This window comes from Zeugodacus cucurbitae, chromosome 6 (genome assembly GCF_028554725.1).
Source record: "Zeugodacus cucurbitae isolate PBARC_wt_2022May chromosome 6, idZeuCucr1.2, whole genome shotgun sequence".
NCBI classification, from domain to species: domain Eukaryota; kingdom Metazoa; phylum Arthropoda; class Insecta; order Diptera; family Tephritidae; genus Zeugodacus; species Zeugodacus cucurbitae.
Window position 1 is genome coordinate 23,965,374 of NC_071671.1, and position 16,393 is coordinate 23,981,766.

The window sequence follows — 16,393 nt, forward strand, 5'->3', positions numbered from 1 at the left end:
AGATAATGCATTGGTTAGTAATTCTAATTTCAGTGTTTTAAGTTGATCACCTTGAATTACGCCTGGCTTCGCAATTGCGGTGTCATCCATTTGACTATCACAAGCATTTGCACTATCTGACATAACACTCGTTTGCTTTTCTCTTTCTTTGGCGTCAGCTTTAATATCGGTCACAACTTCAACCTCCATATCAGGTTGGTTTTCAACAACTTTACGCTCCTCTACATTAACATTTGATGCGGAGAGTATAGTATCAATACGCGCCAATAGCGTATCATTTGTTGTAGCTGTTTGTTGTTCCACATTCATTGATTTATCATGCGAACTGCTAGTTGCTTCGTGTTTACGCTGACGACTTGTTGTTGTTGCTTCTCCTTCAACATACTGTCGCACACGAAATTTCGCGGCAGCATTTGCATTACTTTCCATTACAGAGCCGTCCTTAGATTTTTCGTCGAAATTCGACAGCATTTTTGTCGGTGAATCCTCCTTATCACTTTTATAATCATCCGAAACTGTGGGGGAAGGCGTTGACCCACGTATTTTGTCTGTTGGTTTTTTGTGTGTTTTTACTACACCCTGAACTCACTGAATTGGTTATAAATTATGTACTTACCTAAATTTGCACGTTCATAGTTGGAGTCGTTGGATAGATCAATAATATTGCGTTCCTCAAAGTCCACATCACTAAGCGTAACGAATGTATCAGCTGATACATCCGAATATATAAACGAATCAGAATCGCTGTCGGATTCATGCTCAATATTTTCCAAACCTAAATTTGATATAATAAAATAGTAGATATTAGTTATATAAATAACAAACAATAAAGTAAAATAATAAATAAAAAAATTAAAAAAAAAATATATATATAAAAAATTAAAAAAAAATATATATAGAAAATTAAAAAAAATATATATAAATAAAAATTTGAAAAAAATATATATGTAAAAAATTAAAAAAAAAATATATATATAGAAAATTAAAAAAAAATATATATATAGAAAATGAAAAAAAAATATATATAAATAAAAATTAAAAAAAAAATATATATATAAATAAAAATTAAAAAAAATATATATAAAAAATTTAAATAAAAATAAAACTTTAAATATAAATAATATTTGCTTACTTAAAGGATCTTCTGCGGGATCTTTAATTTGTGGTTTCTCCGGTTTTATAATGGTTGTCTGTGAACGTTCCACTATACGCTTGGATGCTGGCGTATTATTCTTGCTGTTGTTAAGCGAATTGCTATTACTTCCTGTTGTTGAAGTAGCAGCTGAAATTTGTTTACGTGATGTTGACGGAGTCGGCGAGGCAACTTTGGACGAATTTGCAGAACCACTAGTTATTTTCGTACTTTGGAAGCCACTACTTCTACTGCCTTGTAAAATGCGTGTTGTAGGCTGCAAAATAAATAAATATGTGGTATCAAAACAAATTCAAATCAATTCAAAAATATAAAAAATACAATCAAAAAATAAAAAACGTACATCATTCGTATGCATAGACTTCGTTGTTGCTGTTGCTTGACCAAGATTTTGTTGCACCGTTGGTCTTACCGTGGCCACTGATTTAGCTTTGATATTGCGCTCGGCAATTGCTTTAGCTGCTTCTAACTTGTTAATTGTTTTGAGGCTACCACTGGGAACAGGCGTTGGTGAGTTGCTACCTTTTGCCTTTGTTGTTGTGGTTGTAACTATAAAGCACATTAAAGAAATATTAAATATATAAACAAATAAATTATTATGCAGTTGAAACTTACATTTTTGTACTGTTTTGTTGGGTTGAGTAACTTTTGTATTATGCAGTTTAGGTGTGTTTCTATTTGTTGATTTTGTACCATCTGCATTTGGATTGAATGGCTCACCTAATGTACATAAAATATATATTTGTATATTGCAACTTGCATATATTTGTTTTTATTTTTCATACCTAATTCTTTTACAAGCATATCAAGCGAGTCCATAGAAACGCGTGAAATTCGTGAACTACGTTCACTACGTTGGCTCAGTTTGGCTGGCCCTAATGTAAAAAATACTTTTAAATAAGAACATACAACAAAAACTAACATAACACAAACTTACCTTTTTTATTATGCAGAACAGACTCGTCGTCAGAATTATCATCAAATAAACTGTCGAATATATCTTGGTCTATAGAAGAAGAGTCATCATCATCATCCGCCATAGTAACTAGTTGAGTCCTGTTGCGACCTTTCGTAGTCGCAGCTTGTGTACTCATTGCTGCTGAAAGGAATATCGTATTATTGTACAAAATAAAAATAAGCAACATTTATACAAATTATCGTTAACACAAAGCAAGTTTACTTACTTGGTAGAATTAAATCTTCGTACTCCTCCAGGTATTCAATTTCATCCATTTTTATTATATATATTGGTCAGCAATTTTGTTTAACTTTTTTTGCATGCACCCTTACGCCATTACTGGCTGCATTCACACTACACTAAAGGAAATCGTATAAAAACTCGCCTTTGAAGCGATAAGCTGATATAATTTTAAGTTCCACTGCACTTATACGTTTTACTCAATCGATAATAAGAAGTTATAATAATTTAGTCACTTTAAATTGTCACATTTATGTTCATTTTTCCACTGCAAAAGATCTTTTTATAAATCTGCAAAACTAATAAAAAGAAGAAGCGGCACCGCGCGCGTACATCCACAAACTTGGTTGTATATTGTTTTTGTGGATCTCATTAATACCCGCAATGGTTGACATTTGCTGGTTGTGGGCATTAATAGATAAAGAAATGACAGTTTTTGAAAATATAAATGTACATTTGCGAATTTAATTTCTTTGCTGTTATTTTGAAAGCATTTATGGCGCCCTTTTTATAGAAACAAAATATTTTTTTGAACAAATTCAAAAAATTATAAATAAATTTGTAAATAAAGAAAATTGCAATAATATCCCACATTTTAACATTGCTATTTCGCTCCAGCTGAACTTAATTGTAGAGTTGGCAACCTTAACCGTTTTATCATTGTGAATGTTTTTGCTGTAGTAAAATCATTGTGAATTATTACTTGTAGTCACAGCAAGCGGGCATTTACATTTCAATCAACATCTCAGCTAATTGTGAAAATTCGTAATAAAATATTAGTTATACTGTACTGCTAGCAGTTATTTAGAAAATAGTAAATAAAGCACATAGAATAGTTATAATGGTAAGTTTAAGGATATAAAATATTAATTATTTAAAACGACTATATGGAGACACTGCAGATTACGCACAATATACACTACATGGTTAACCGGCGTATGTGTATTACAATAAATATTAGTGTATATATAAGAAATCCGTGATAACATTGACAAGAGTCAGCTTATTTTATTTTGAAGTTAGTTTTAATTTGAGTTTATATTATATTAAACCAAATTGAAACATAACCTAACTTTATTGCTGTACATTTGTGAAATGTTAAATGGCAAAGTTAAATACTATATTTTATTAATATTCTAGAGCCCACGTTCACGTAGTCGTAGCATTTCACCACGTCGTAGTTACACAAAGTCGCCAGTGCGGCGCGGCAATGGGCGCCGGTAAGTAACAATTGCTATAACCAACTTATTTTAAATAGTAATATACACTTTCTAACATAGTCGGCATTCTAGAGAAAAGGTTTACGATTCTCGTAGTCGTTCAGTGTCACGACAACCGCCTTCACCACCGCCACTGCCAACAGGACGAGGTGGACGTTACTCCGAAGCCAGCCAAAGCTCATCAACGTAAGTATTAATATACCTAATTTGCTTTTGTGGATAATTTATTTATATTAAATTATGTCTTATCTATCGTCATGACAACCAATGTATTTTTTGGTTTCTATTTTTTTTTTTTTTAGTTTCACAAAGTGGTTGCATTTTCTTACAAGGTGTCGAATAATCGTTTAAAAATCTTAAACTTGTGTGTTTTGCTTTTTTTTTAATTTGTATGAGTTGAGTTTAGAAACTGAATTTAACTATTTTTTTCTACTTAAATATAGCGTTATAACAAGCTTTCACGGCTGTAAATAACTAAAGCATTTCGACATGGTCTGTGTACTAATTTCAGTTTGTCGGTACCTCGAAATATTTTTTAAGCACTGCATTTACAAAGGAAGTTTTCAATAACGTGGTGGTTGTTTTTTCCATTTCAGCATAGTGAAATTGTAGCCAAATCTTATATGAACTCAAATAATGAAAAGCATAATTTCAATGTAAGATTTTCAAAAGTTCAAATAAAACCCAAATGTACGTTGTGTGAATTAAATGAACGAAACAAATGGGGCGAAATGCAAGTTTTAAACAAGATTTTACAAACGACCACGCTTTCAATACACAAAACAATAGAAATTACACAACATTATCAAGTCGTAACTCAAGAGCGCAAGTTTTGCAATTTTCAATACAATTCAACCCACTCTATGCAAATCAAGTGGTGTGCGAAATGCTTAATAAAATGAATTTTAACGGGCTTACGATCAACACAGTTATCCAAGAGAATAGTTACCTCTTTGAAAACATATATATTTACATTTGATGTTCAATATTTGAATTTTTTCCTTTTTCGCATGTTAAAAGGTCACTCTCACCACGTCATGGTCGTCGTGTATCCCGTTCACGTTCCCGCAGCACATACGAAAAACGACGCGGTAATCGGGTGAGTATTTTTATAGTTCAAATCTAATGCATTTCTATATAATATTAGAATAGTTTGCATTTTCGCAGGAGAAGCCCGTGCAAAATCGCTGCATAGGTGTATTTGGTTTAAGTGTGTATACAACGCAACAGAAAATACGCGATATATTCTCAAGATTTGGTCCCATCGAGCGAATACAAGTTGTAATTGATGCACAGGTGAGCAAATAGTAAATCAACCATTAAGTGTGCCATGTATAAATTATGCATTTTCAAATTAGACTTTTTGTTAAATGTGCATTTAAAATGGCTAAATAAATTACTAGTTGAATTGGAGATAATGAGTAGCATGCCAAAGACACTTGCGTGTATGTATTAAAGGCTCTCCAATACATTTACGCAGTTACAGCAATTTGTATAAGAATATATTATTTGCTAAAGTTTTTGATTGATTTAATTTTTTTTTTTAATTTCTATTTGTTTTTTAATTTTTAATTTTATTTTATTTTTTTTTTTTTTTCATTTTTAATTTTTTTTTTTTTATCTTTATATTTTTTTTAATTTTTATTATTTTTTAATTATTATATTTTTATTTTTTTATTAATAAATTATTTTTAATTATATTATTTATTTTTTAAATACTTAATTATATTATTTTTATTAATTTTTAATTATTTTAATGTAATTTTAATTGTTTAATTTTAATTGTTTTTTTTTTAATTATATTATTTTTTTTTTGTAATTTTTAATTATTTTAATTTCTATTCCACAGACTGGCCGATCACGTGGATTTTGTTTTATTTATTATGAAGATATAGCGGATGCTAAAGCGGCCAAGGACGCTTGTTCCGGCATGGAAATCGATGATCGGCGCATACGTGTCGATTACTCAACAACACAAAGGCCACACACACCCACACCTGGCGTCTATATGGGACGACATACAAGGTATTACAACGAATATTATAATAGATATAATTAATAATTATTAATTTTTCTCTACCTTCCTTTGTTTTAGGCGTGAACGTGAGCATAATGATCGCTATCGTGATGACTATCGTTCGCGTCGTCGTTCGGGCTCACCTTATCACAGTCGCAATAATTATCGCAGTGAGCGCCGGCGTCGTTATGAACGTAGCCGGAGTCGTTCCTATTCGCCGCGTATGTATTAACACGAAATGTGTAATTTTGCATTTTTTTTATAAATATTTGCTTTTCGTTTACAGGGCGTGCACGCTATTAAAACTGCTCTTTGTATATATTAAACTTTTAACAGCAGTTTAAACACACACTTTAGTGCTAATAGTAGTGTTGGTGTCGCAGCAACAAATTGTTAACTATATTTTCCAATGGACTTGATGTGCAAACAAATGGCCGAAAATTTCAAATCTTTAAAATAGCTACTGAATTATATTATGAATTTTGGCATGACTGCATTAGTGTTTCGTTTACGTTGCCATCACATCACACCAAGCATTTGCCGTCAGACTACAATTGCTTTTTATTATAAATAATGTATGCAGCAATATGTATTTGAAAAAAAAAGAAATGCAAGAACAAGAACAAATCAGCTTCGTTGTACAGCAAGCAACACAATATTTTAACACTTTCGCCCTAGTTTGGCTTTTACTATTATTTTGATCATTATTTATACTAGTTTCAATGCAACTACAATTGCTACTTATTTAACAATATCATTACCATTTGCTTATAATTGTTATTAAACACACTTTTTTATTATTTTGACTACCAAAAACTTTCCGTCTCTCACTTTATGTTTAGCTGTAGATAGTAGCGTATTGCAGTTTTCTATTTCAAAGAAAAAAAAAAAAAAAAAAACACACAAAAACCAGTCAAATGTGATGTAGCAATCTCTGCATTAAAGCATATGCATATTTAACTATTTAAATGTATGTATGTATGTGTACCCACTAGCAATTATCAAATAACTGTGGTGGAGACGTTTCGCAACTATTTTTATATATTATAAAAAAGCGAGACTTCAACTTTTGTTTACTTATAATTTTAATTAGTTTTAATATTGACTAATACAAATGGAATAAAAAAGAAGAAGAAGAACAAACGAAATTAATCGAATTTAAATTTATATATGTATGTATATGTATAATTTAGTGCAAAAGGAATTTTTTTAAATACAATTTATATCAATCAATCGAAGGCAATAAAGGCTAGTTAAACTTTAGTTTCTGCTTGTTAAGCTTTACATACAGCAGAAGTTTGACTAATCATCATTTTCCAGCAGTACGTATACACACTTAATGTTTTGGTGCTTCAGCAGGTTTTTACAATTCAGCAATGTTTTCTGTTTTCTTCTTGTTGTTTGCAACTAAACATATACATGTATTTGTAAGTTAGTGTATGCAATTACTTGCTAGCAGTATTGTGTTGTGTTTGTCGTGAGGTTTTATACGCTATCTCCAATGTATTTTGTATGACTTGCATATCAGTTTCTATGCTGCGCGCCCAATTCTCCACATCACCCAACTCCTACAACAAAGCAAAACCAAATAAATAAGTAAAAATTTAAGCAAATAACAACAACAATGCACCTTCAATGCACTACTGAAGTTATCGATCAATTGCAGCCACTGTTGTGTCTGTTTGGCAAAATTAGTAGCGCCAACGTGCAACTGCTTCGCCTCGGCGTCCAGGCGTTTTTGATTCAAGTATGCTTGAGCCACACTATAAAAGTCGCAGAGATATACATTTAGTGTCATTTATAGCATATTTGCTGCACGTACTCACCCAACATTCAAGTGGTCTACGATGGCCTGTGTTAGCTCATTTGATGATTCAATAACATCTTTGCGTCGTATTTCTAAGCAGAATTTTGTTTTTTTATAACAAATACATATTGATTGCTATTGCATACCTTGTTCCTGTTTTCTTTTGGCCTGCTTAACTTGGTATTCTTTAACCATAGAAGTTAACATTTTGGTATTTTTCACAAAAGTTTGTTTACTGCAGCTGATTTGTTATTGCACTACGGCTGTTTGCGATGGGAAAGTATGCATTCACAATAGTGAATTGAGAAAACAGTGCTGCCAATATATTTTTTTTTTGAGCATAGTAAATAATAATTTATGCTCTGAACACAAAGACGACGACATGACACGACGTAGCGACGGCTGGCTACAAATGTCGCTTTGACGACAGCGACATATCAAACAGCAATTTCATTGTTGCCGTACTGAAACCTTTCACTTTAATAAAATTTACATATTTTGTTCAAGGTTTAGGTTTAGAGTTATCTGCTTTAAATAATCGATTATTGTTACAAATGATATATCAAAGCTATTTTATGCTTTTACTGGCAAAATAACATTATACTTGTTTGAACTTTGAATAATTTTACATTTCGCAGCTCTACAGCGGCCATTGTCGTTGGCAAAGTTAGAAACATGTCTAATGTGGCAACAGCGACAACTTCAAGCCTGCTGCCGCGAAGTTTTGCAGTTGTCTAAAAATCTGTGCCCATAAGAAACGCGTGTATTTTAATATTTGACAGATGTCGCTCGTGTGCTATGTGTTCATCACTTTTAGGATTTTGGTAATTTTTTTTTTAAGTTTGGTTATATTTTGTTAAAATATACATATATTATACAATAGCATAGTAATTATAGCAATAGCAGCTGTTATTACACTAATTGATTCTTTTACTTACCCTATTTATATTTATATTTTTATTATTTTATTTTATTTTTTTTTCTTCTCCTTTTTGAAATTTCTTTTAATAAATAACTTTTACATTATTTTCATAAATTTGTATATTTATTTATTTTTTATTAATATATTATTTTTATTAAGATGTTCTAACAAATACAACAGATGTTTAAAAAAATGTTAATGAATAAAATACTTTATAATTAAAAAATCCACTAACAAGTAATTATTGTTTATCTTAAATTCTTAAAGTTTTATTATACATTCATACATACATACATAAGTGTTATTAACAATTGATTATACAATAATTCGTTTTTTTTATTAGAAATTACAATAAATGTTTTGCTTAGAAGTAATAACAACAAGAAGTATAATAGTAAAATTAATAATAAATAAAAAAAACATAAAAAATTAATACTACTAATAAGTATTAATGCAAAAAATTAAAAGGAGCAATAGTTTAGAATAAAAATATTATAAAATTATGTATTAAGCATTGAAAACATGTAACAACAAAATATTATTTAAATGGAAATGCTAAATCAAAATTAGAAAAAATATATATAGATATAAATAAAGTTTCTTAAAAAATTAGTATATGTTTCATTGAACAATGCAGATATGAGATTAAATACATGATCAAGGTGTATTTTATTTGCTTTATTATACTATTTTTTTAATCGTGATATAGAAATTTGTTAACAGTACAACACAACAGTATGAAATCACCCAAGTCAAAGAACGTACGCGCTAACATTAAAATTAAATACATATATACTTACATATGTATATATTCTCTATAATTTGTGATATTTTGTAGTTCGAACAGTCAAATGCTTTCGATAACATTTCTAAATGCTTTATAAACACTTGAAATATATCATACTCGTATATTTATATACACGCATGTGTGGTATGTATATTAATTGCCTCAATAGTTATGTAATAATTGTATGTAACTATTAATACTTAGATAATTTCAACACCAACAAGTGCCTTGCAGTCTATTTTCAAAAATACCGGTAATATCAGTTGGTGCGTTCGTTATTTGTTGTGAAATATGCGCTATATTATTTGAATTGCTTTAATGTTGATTTAATGTTTTTCCATGTAATGTTATTATTTTTTATTTAATTTTTGTTTAAACAACGCTAATGACTGTTTCTTATTTACAAATATTTTTATTTTTATTAAATTACTTGTTAAATGCTGTGGGTAAATTCTAAATTTTAATTTTCATATTTTTTAACAAATCGTCTACCAATTTTTAATTTAATTTAATTTAATAATTCAATTTAGTTATAATTTTCTAAGTCGTTAGTTGTAGTTTATTTAATTTATACAATATACATTTCAATACAAATATGAAGGCATTATGTGTAAAAGAAAGTCTTTATTATGTATTGGAATATGATAGTTTTTTTATAGTTAGTATAAATATTGTATATGTGGCGGCGATAACCACATTTGAGGGCAAACAAAAAGAACAGATTCGATCTTTTTTAGCGCTTGCTTATTATTTTAAAGTGTATGGAATATTTTAAATTTTTATATTAAATTTTTTAAATTTTTCAAAATTTTTATTTAAAAACTTACAACAATTTGCTTCAATAAGAGACAATTGTGCCACCATGTGATGTGATAATACCCTCTAAATTGCTTTTAAGAAATTCACATATTTGTATGCATGTTCAACTACAAATACATTCATACAATATTTAAATATAACATTTATTATATTATATATTAAATACGAAATATTGATTTATTCAATTATGTCTATTTTTAATTATCTCACTAAAAATATGTTTCGATTACTTCCCCACTTTACTTCACGCATATTTACCATTGCTGTGTTTGTTGTTGCTGTTGTTGTGCTACTGCACCCCCCACACCGGCGCTGCCATAAAGGAAGCTCGATTGTCTTATCACAGATACCGTTGCGGCGGCTACACCGGCTTGTGGCGGTGGTGCGGGTGCGCGATGCTTCTTCACACCCAACGGAAATAACGGTTGTACGGGCTGTTTGCGTGTTAGGCCGCTTGCTAGCGTTGGTGGTGTTGTATCTGTGGTTGTTGTTGTTGTTGTTGACGTTGCTGCTGTGTTATTGGTCGCGCCATCGGTGTTGTTGTTGTTGTTAACATTATTTCCTGGAAGTGGCGCTACATTATAGGGCAAAGAAATTTATTTTTGGAAAAGAAGGGTTCAATGATTTGATTTGTTATAATGATTTTTTATACTAAAATGCACCAAATATGGGTGAGTGCCTAAAAGTATGCTTTTGATTGTCAATATTTGTGTTTACCTTTCACATGCAATTTTATATTTTGTGTGTTTAATAGCAACGATTCTAACCTCTAAATTATATTTTTGTTTTTGCTATTGTCGTAGTTCTAATAAACAGTTTTCAACTGATTTCTAGTGCCGCACCACAGAAATACACTATTTGGAATTCACTTAATTATGCTTTTGTTGTAACAGCAGAAATTATTTCCAAATAAGAATACAGCCTACAGATATTGAGGTTACAAAGGCTTTCAGTGTGCACCTTTACATAAGCTCTTCCTCAACACTTAAGTCAAATGACATGAACGACGTCTTTTTCGCATTAAGTTAAATAAATATCAGGTACGATTGTATTTTTCCACTAAATTTTTATATTAAAATATCTACAAGTGTCTCCGAGCGTCTTCGGGCTGTACATATACTATGCTACTATGTCAACTTAAATAATAGATTTATTCACAATTATAATCAATAACAAAAACAATCAAAAATTGAAAATTTACGTTGAACATAGCCTAAAAAATATACAATGTGCTTTGGAAAATTTACAAAATAAATAAATAACAAGTAAGGAAGGGCTAAGTTCGGGTGCGACCGAACATTTTATATTCTCGCTATTTATTGACATTGATTGTTGTTTTTTAAGATAACACACAATTTAACCTATATATTCGGCATAATGTCCAATAGAATATCGAAAATCATCATATATAGTATATTAGGGCTGAACCGATTTCACTGATTTTCACCACCGAGGTACACTACATCCAGGAGTCTTTCACAAGTCATGTCACAGCTCAAATACAGTACTTGTAAAGTGAAGGAATCAGATGGTATTCACACTTGAGTTATATGGAAAGTAGACGTGGTTGTGATCCGATTTCACCAATTTTCCACACGTGTCATCAGGGTGTCAAGAAAATATTATATAACGAATTTCATTGAAATCGGTCGGGTAGTTTCTGAGATATGGTTTTTGACTCATAAGTGGGCGACGCCCCGCTCATTTTTTTTTAAATCTTAATGCAGCTTCATTCTACCACTTCTGCTGAAAAATTTAGTGTTTCTGATATTTTCCGTTAGTCTGTTAACGTATATTTAGTAATTTTCAACATAATCCTTGTATGGGAGATGGGCGTTATTATCATCCGATTTCACCTATTTTATGGTGTGTAATCGGGTACGTAAGGGAAGTGACTGTAGAAAGTTTGGTTTATATAGCTTTATTGGTTTGCGAGACCTATACAAAAAACTATTTGAGAACGAGGTCACGCCCACTTTTCAAAAAAAGTTACATCCAAATGTGCCCCTCCCTAGTGAGATCCTCTATACCAAATACTACTTTCTTAACTTTATTTATGGCTTAGTTATGAAACTTTATAGGTTTTTGGTTTTCGTAATTTTTTGAGCGTGGCAATGGTCCGATTTCGCCCATTTTCAATAGCAGCCCTCCCACGGTCCCAAGGAACATGTGTAACAAGTTTCAACGTATCTTAATTTTTACTCAAGTTATCTGTTGCACGGACGGACGGCCGGACAGACAGACATCCGGATTTTTACTCGTCTCGTCATCCTAATAATTTTGATATATATAACCCTATATCTAACTCGTTTAGTTTTATGACTTACAAACAACCGATATGTGAAAAAAACTATTCTACTCTCTTAGCAACTTTGTTGCGAGAGTATAAAAATGACAAAGTAAACATTTCATTATAACTTACAAGGTCTTTAAAAAAATAAAAAAAAATATTTCTTAAAAAAATTACCCAATTTGTTGTAATAATTATAACGTTGAACATAACCTAAAAAATCTAAAATGAGCTTTGGAAAATTTTTAGTAAAAAAGAAAACATTTTCTATAACCTATAAGCTCTTTATAAAATATTACGGTATTTCTTGAAAAAAGTTCATAATTTGTTGTTATAATCATGATTACTATAATTATAATTATCAATACGCACATTCCATGTTAACTCCTTGCTCCAAATAAATGAAATCATGAAATCTTTACATATACAAAATATGTACGTATGTATGTACGTTTGTGCACGCAATACAAATGAAAAAGTACAAATGAAGTAGTAAGTAAAATGAATTGATAATTTTTATTCACAAAATTTCTTATATACATACACATTTTTTTATTTTTGCTTATTAAAGTAATAAACAAAGAAAAGAAAAATACTAAAATTAAAAATAAGTATTAGATATAGTACATACATACAATTATGTTTAAATATATATTATAAATGAAGGAAGAAATACTTACATACAAATTTATATATAATACAAATTTACACATACAGAGTTGCATGCTAACAAAAAAAGTAATTTTTATTTGTTGTATGTATATTAAAATAACTGTTTTTTTATATATAAATTTTATGTGTTTTTGTTTTATTGTTTATTTTTATGCATTTAGCCTGATAGTTAGCGAATTGACTTGTAAAAAGTGGTGAATGCATATGTTGTGTGTGTGTGTGTTTGGTATGCATGAGGATGTTTGTTGTAAGCAAAAAAAAATATATATTTTATTATTTATTTTTTGTATTATATATTATTAAAGATTTTAGCATACATTTACTTATTGTAGATTATATAGTATATATATGTATATAGTGTGTGTGTGTGTAAATGACAAAAAGTGTTAATTGACTACTTTGTTTTGTTTATAAGCTTAGTAAATAATTAATTATTATAGTTTTCGTATATTATTATTAAATTTTATGCTTTTATTACTTTACACCATTTTTATTGTTTTGCATTACAGCAAAAATATGACATTAAAAGAAGAAGGTTGCTACACTTAAATATAATAAAATTATAAAGCTATATAATTTTCATACTTCAGTTAGTAAAAAAAGAGAGTTAAAACAAGTTTTAGAGCTGTGTGTTTTGCCAAAAAAAAAATTATTATTTTTTTTCAAAAAAATTTATTTTTTTTTTTAAAGAATTTTTGTTTGTTTTTTTTTTAACACATTTTTATTTAATTTGCTCCTATGCGCCACTTTAATGCTTGTGCAATAGTAGTGACAAGTAGCATACTTTGCGGCGCTCAGACGTGTTTGTGCTTTGTAAGCATAGTATTTATTTATTAGCATATCTTTTGGCGCAGACACCCGCTCATATCACGCCTATTAAACTCAATTTTTAGTTTAAAATTTATAAAATTTAATTGTATATAATTTACTCCAAAATATTTAGTATACTTATGCAATTTATAATTTTCCTAATACAGTGACTAATTAAAATTAAAAAAATAATAGTATAAAAAATGAAACAGTAAAAACTATGCTGAGCTGGCATTAAAATAAAAACTGACTTGCGTAGTTTTTATACGATATTGCAGCAAACTTTTGATTGAGAAATGACGGCAACAAATAAAAAATGTAAAAATTCAAAAGAATTGTTGTAAATAAATATGTGCTTATTAAGCCATTTCTCGCTTGTTGCGTTTTTGAAAAAAAAAATTCTATTTTTAATAAAATTTGTTTAATTTAATTCTATTATTATTTTTTTATTTATTTATTTTATTATATAATATTTTTTATTTACCAAAAAAAACCATTTATTATCTGTATTTACTAAAATTAATTAATTTCAGTTGAGGATTAAGTTATTATAAGTAATATATTTTGTTACGAAAAAAATATTTATTTCATTAAAGTTGTTTTGATATTTTTGTACTTATTTGCAAAATTGCAAAATATTAATATTGATAAAAAATATTTATTAGCTTGAATTTGTTTAAATAAAAATTTAATTCAAATCGAGTACAAAATGTTTGCGCTGTATTTTCGAATCCAGTAAATTAATTTCAATTATTTTTCTGAATTTAGTGAAATTAATTTAATTTATTTATTTAAAATTTAATGTTTTTAATTAAGAAAAGAAAAAACAAAAAATTTCTCCAAATTTATTTTTAACATAACTGTTAATTATTAATAAAAATATAGTTTCAATTTAGTAATATTTTCTATTTGTTGAATTTTTGCAAGTTATATTTTAGAATTTAGCAAAAACTGATAAATATTATATTAAACTGTTTGAAAAATATATAATTTGGAATTCGGAAAAAATTGTGTTTTTATTATTTTAAATTAGTTCTTTATTTAGTTTTTTTAATTTTAGCCAAATATTTTTTGTTTTTGCAGTTTATATTTCGGAATTTAGTAAAATTAATTTAAAATTATTTTGTTTTTTAATTGTGGCTTTTACAAAACTGATTTTACTGTTTGCCGAGTAAAATTTTATTAAATTTGGATTAAAAAAAATATTTTCATTATTTTAAATTATTACTTTAATATAATTTTGAATCTAGTAATATAACCGTAATTTATGTTTTTGTATTATTTAAAAAAATGGCAGGAAATACTATTAATTTAAATTTTTTTATTTTATTTGTTGGTAAAATTTATATATTTATATTTGTTTATAAATTTTCAAAGTTAGTAATAATAGTAGTAATTTACCAAAAAGTTTGAAATATTTTTGTATTTCCTTTTTTATATTTTTTTTGTAACTATTGAAACTATACGAAATTATGTTTTAATATATTTTAAATTTATTTTCATATTTTTAATTATTTATTTTTATATTTTTAATTATTTATTTTCATATTTTATATTATTTATTTTTATTTTTTTGATTATGTATTTTTATATTTTTAATTATTCGTGTCATACTTTGAATCATTCAATTCATTAATTTGCTTTAAAAACTGTGCAATTCACTATATAATAATATAACGCCGCTACATTTCCAAACTTGATTGCTATAATTTCAAGACAAAAGGCTACAATATTGCGTGCAAAATTAATAAATTACAGCGATTACCATAATTAACGCATGTTACTCAACACTATTCAATTCATTATATATATAACACTATACTTTCACAATTTCAATAAAAAAACTAGTTAATTTAAATTAGAGAAAACATATAAAATGGTTTTTTTTATTATACATACGTAGTTTAAACTTTAAATAAGTTAATTATTAATTACTAAAAAAAAAGAAGAAAATTAAACTTCAACCGCATTCCATACACAGCATACGCATACGCATTCCACATAAGTAACTTACAAGTGTGAAGAATAAAAGTTGACTCATAAAGTACGCGCTAAACTACTACGCCATATGCATTCACAATAAAATATTTTTGTTTTTGCTTTTTTTACAATAAACTTGCGCGCTTTTGCGCGAATTTTACAATTAATTTCATGGTCATCACTACATGTGACCGAACCTAAAGGACGCGCTGTCTGTCTGTCGGTCGATCTCTCTATCTAGGCATTACTAACTAGCCTGTGTGTGTGTGTAATTGCTTTTCATATCCAGCCAGCTGGCTCACATTTGCATACAACTAACTACATAAATATTTAACTTTTCTTTTGTTCTTGTTCACATTTATAACTGCCACACAGTTTTTGTGTCTTCTGCTTGTTATTGTTCTTCTTCTTCAACTTCACACGTCCCCATCTTATTTACATACCATTCGCTTTGGCCGTATAGATTTTGGGAATATTTAGAAACGGTGGCGGTTTCGGGAATTCGGTCACATTGTGGAAGACAAATCGGGATTCCAAATCGGTGATCAAACGGCTGACTGAATTGGCGTGCGCCAGTTGACCAGCAGCATTGTTGCCAAACATCGGCATATTGTTGTTGTTGGCTGTTGGCGGTGTTAAAGGTGCGTTGGCGCGTATGGAAGAGTGTCGTTGCGGCGGCACAGGTGCCACGCTGTTGCCAGTCTGTGGAAGAGGGAAG

General features: G+C 28.9%; 4 protein-coding genes across 21 annotated transcripts in view; 1 reads left to right on the forward strand and 3 right to left on the reverse strand.

The window, feature by feature from the left end:
- LOC105210724 (fatty acid CoA ligase Acsl3) overlaps nt 1–2,724 on the reverse strand; it is a 50,351-nt gene extending 47,627 nt beyond the window's left edge. For 6 of the 9 annotated variants that reach the window (XM_054233003.1, XM_054233005.1, XM_054233004.1 and 3 more), the window contains exons 1-8: nt 2,338–2,724; nt 2,091–2,252; nt 1,939–2,028; nt 1,769–1,873; nt 1,497–1,702; nt 1,133–1,409; nt 617–775; nt 51–548 (exon numbers count right to left, since the gene is read on the reverse strand). In XM_054233003.1, the coding sequence (XP_054088978.1) occupies nt 51–548; nt 617–775; nt 1,133–1,409; nt 1,497–1,702; nt 1,769–1,873; nt 1,939–2,028; nt 2,091–2,252; nt 2,338–2,386 (1,546 nt within the window). In that variant the 5' untranslated portion in view covers nt 2,387–2,724. The remainder of the gene's footprint in view (nt 1–50; nt 549–616; nt 776–1,132; nt 1,410–1,496; nt 1,703–1,768; nt 1,874–1,938; nt 2,029–2,090; nt 2,253–2,337) is intronic. The other 3 variants (XM_029039289.2, XM_054233006.1, XM_054233007.1) reach the window with 3 other exon arrangements.
- A 309-nt stretch (nt 2,725–3,033) lies between these two features.
- LOC105210722 (transformer-2 sex-determining protein) lies at nt 3,034–5,933 on the forward strand. Of its 3 annotated transcripts, none has more exons than XM_011181845.3 (8): nt 3,034–3,195; nt 3,492–3,571; nt 3,632–3,757; nt 4,592–4,670; nt 4,724–4,867; nt 5,421–5,596; nt 5,667–5,809; nt 5,875–5,933. In XM_011181845.3, exons 1-8 carry the CDS (start codon nt 3,193–3,195, stop codon nt 5,889–5,891), a joined length of 768 nt encoding a protein of 255 aa, XP_011180147.1. In that variant the 5' UTR covers nt 3,034–3,192; the 3' UTR covers nt 5,892–5,933. The 3 variants fall into 3 exon arrangements, with proteins under 3 accessions (XP_011180147.1, XP_011180149.1, XP_011180148.1); XM_011181847.3 differs by having other exon boundaries at nt 4,739–4,867; XM_011181846.3 differs by having other exon boundaries at nt 3,644–3,757.
- Nucleotides 5,934–6,068: 135 nt separating this feature from the next.
- Nucleotides 6,069–7,700, reverse strand: LOC105210721 (biogenesis of lysosome-related organelles complex 1 subunit 1). Its single transcript, XM_011181844.2, has 4 exons — nt 7,542–7,700; nt 7,415–7,487; nt 7,219–7,351; nt 6,069–7,156 (listed from the first exon to the last, which is right to left on the reverse strand). Exons 1-4 carry the CDS (start codon nt 7,600–7,602, stop codon nt 7,034–7,036), a joined length of 390 nt encoding a protein of 129 aa, XP_011180146.1. The 5' UTR covers nt 7,603–7,700; the 3' UTR covers nt 6,069–7,033.
- Nucleotides 7,701–8,982: 1,282 nt separating this feature from the next.
- LOC105210720 (WAS/WASL-interacting protein family member 1) overlaps nt 8,983–16,393 on the reverse strand; it is a 36,826-nt gene continuing 29,415 nt past the window's right edge. For 2 of the 8 annotated variants that reach the window (XM_054234870.1, XM_054234869.1), the window contains 2 exons: nt 16,119–16,377; nt 8,986–10,497 (listed from right to left, as the gene is read on the reverse strand). In XM_054234870.1, coding sequence (XP_054090845.1) covers nt 10,178–10,497; nt 16,119–16,377 — 579 coding nt within the window. In that variant the 3' untranslated portion in view covers nt 8,986–10,177. Of the gene's footprint in view, nt 10,498–16,118; nt 16,378–16,393 lie in introns of all 8 variants that reach the window. The other 6 variants (XM_054234873.1, XM_054234872.1, XM_054234871.1 and 3 more) reach the window with 6 other exon arrangements.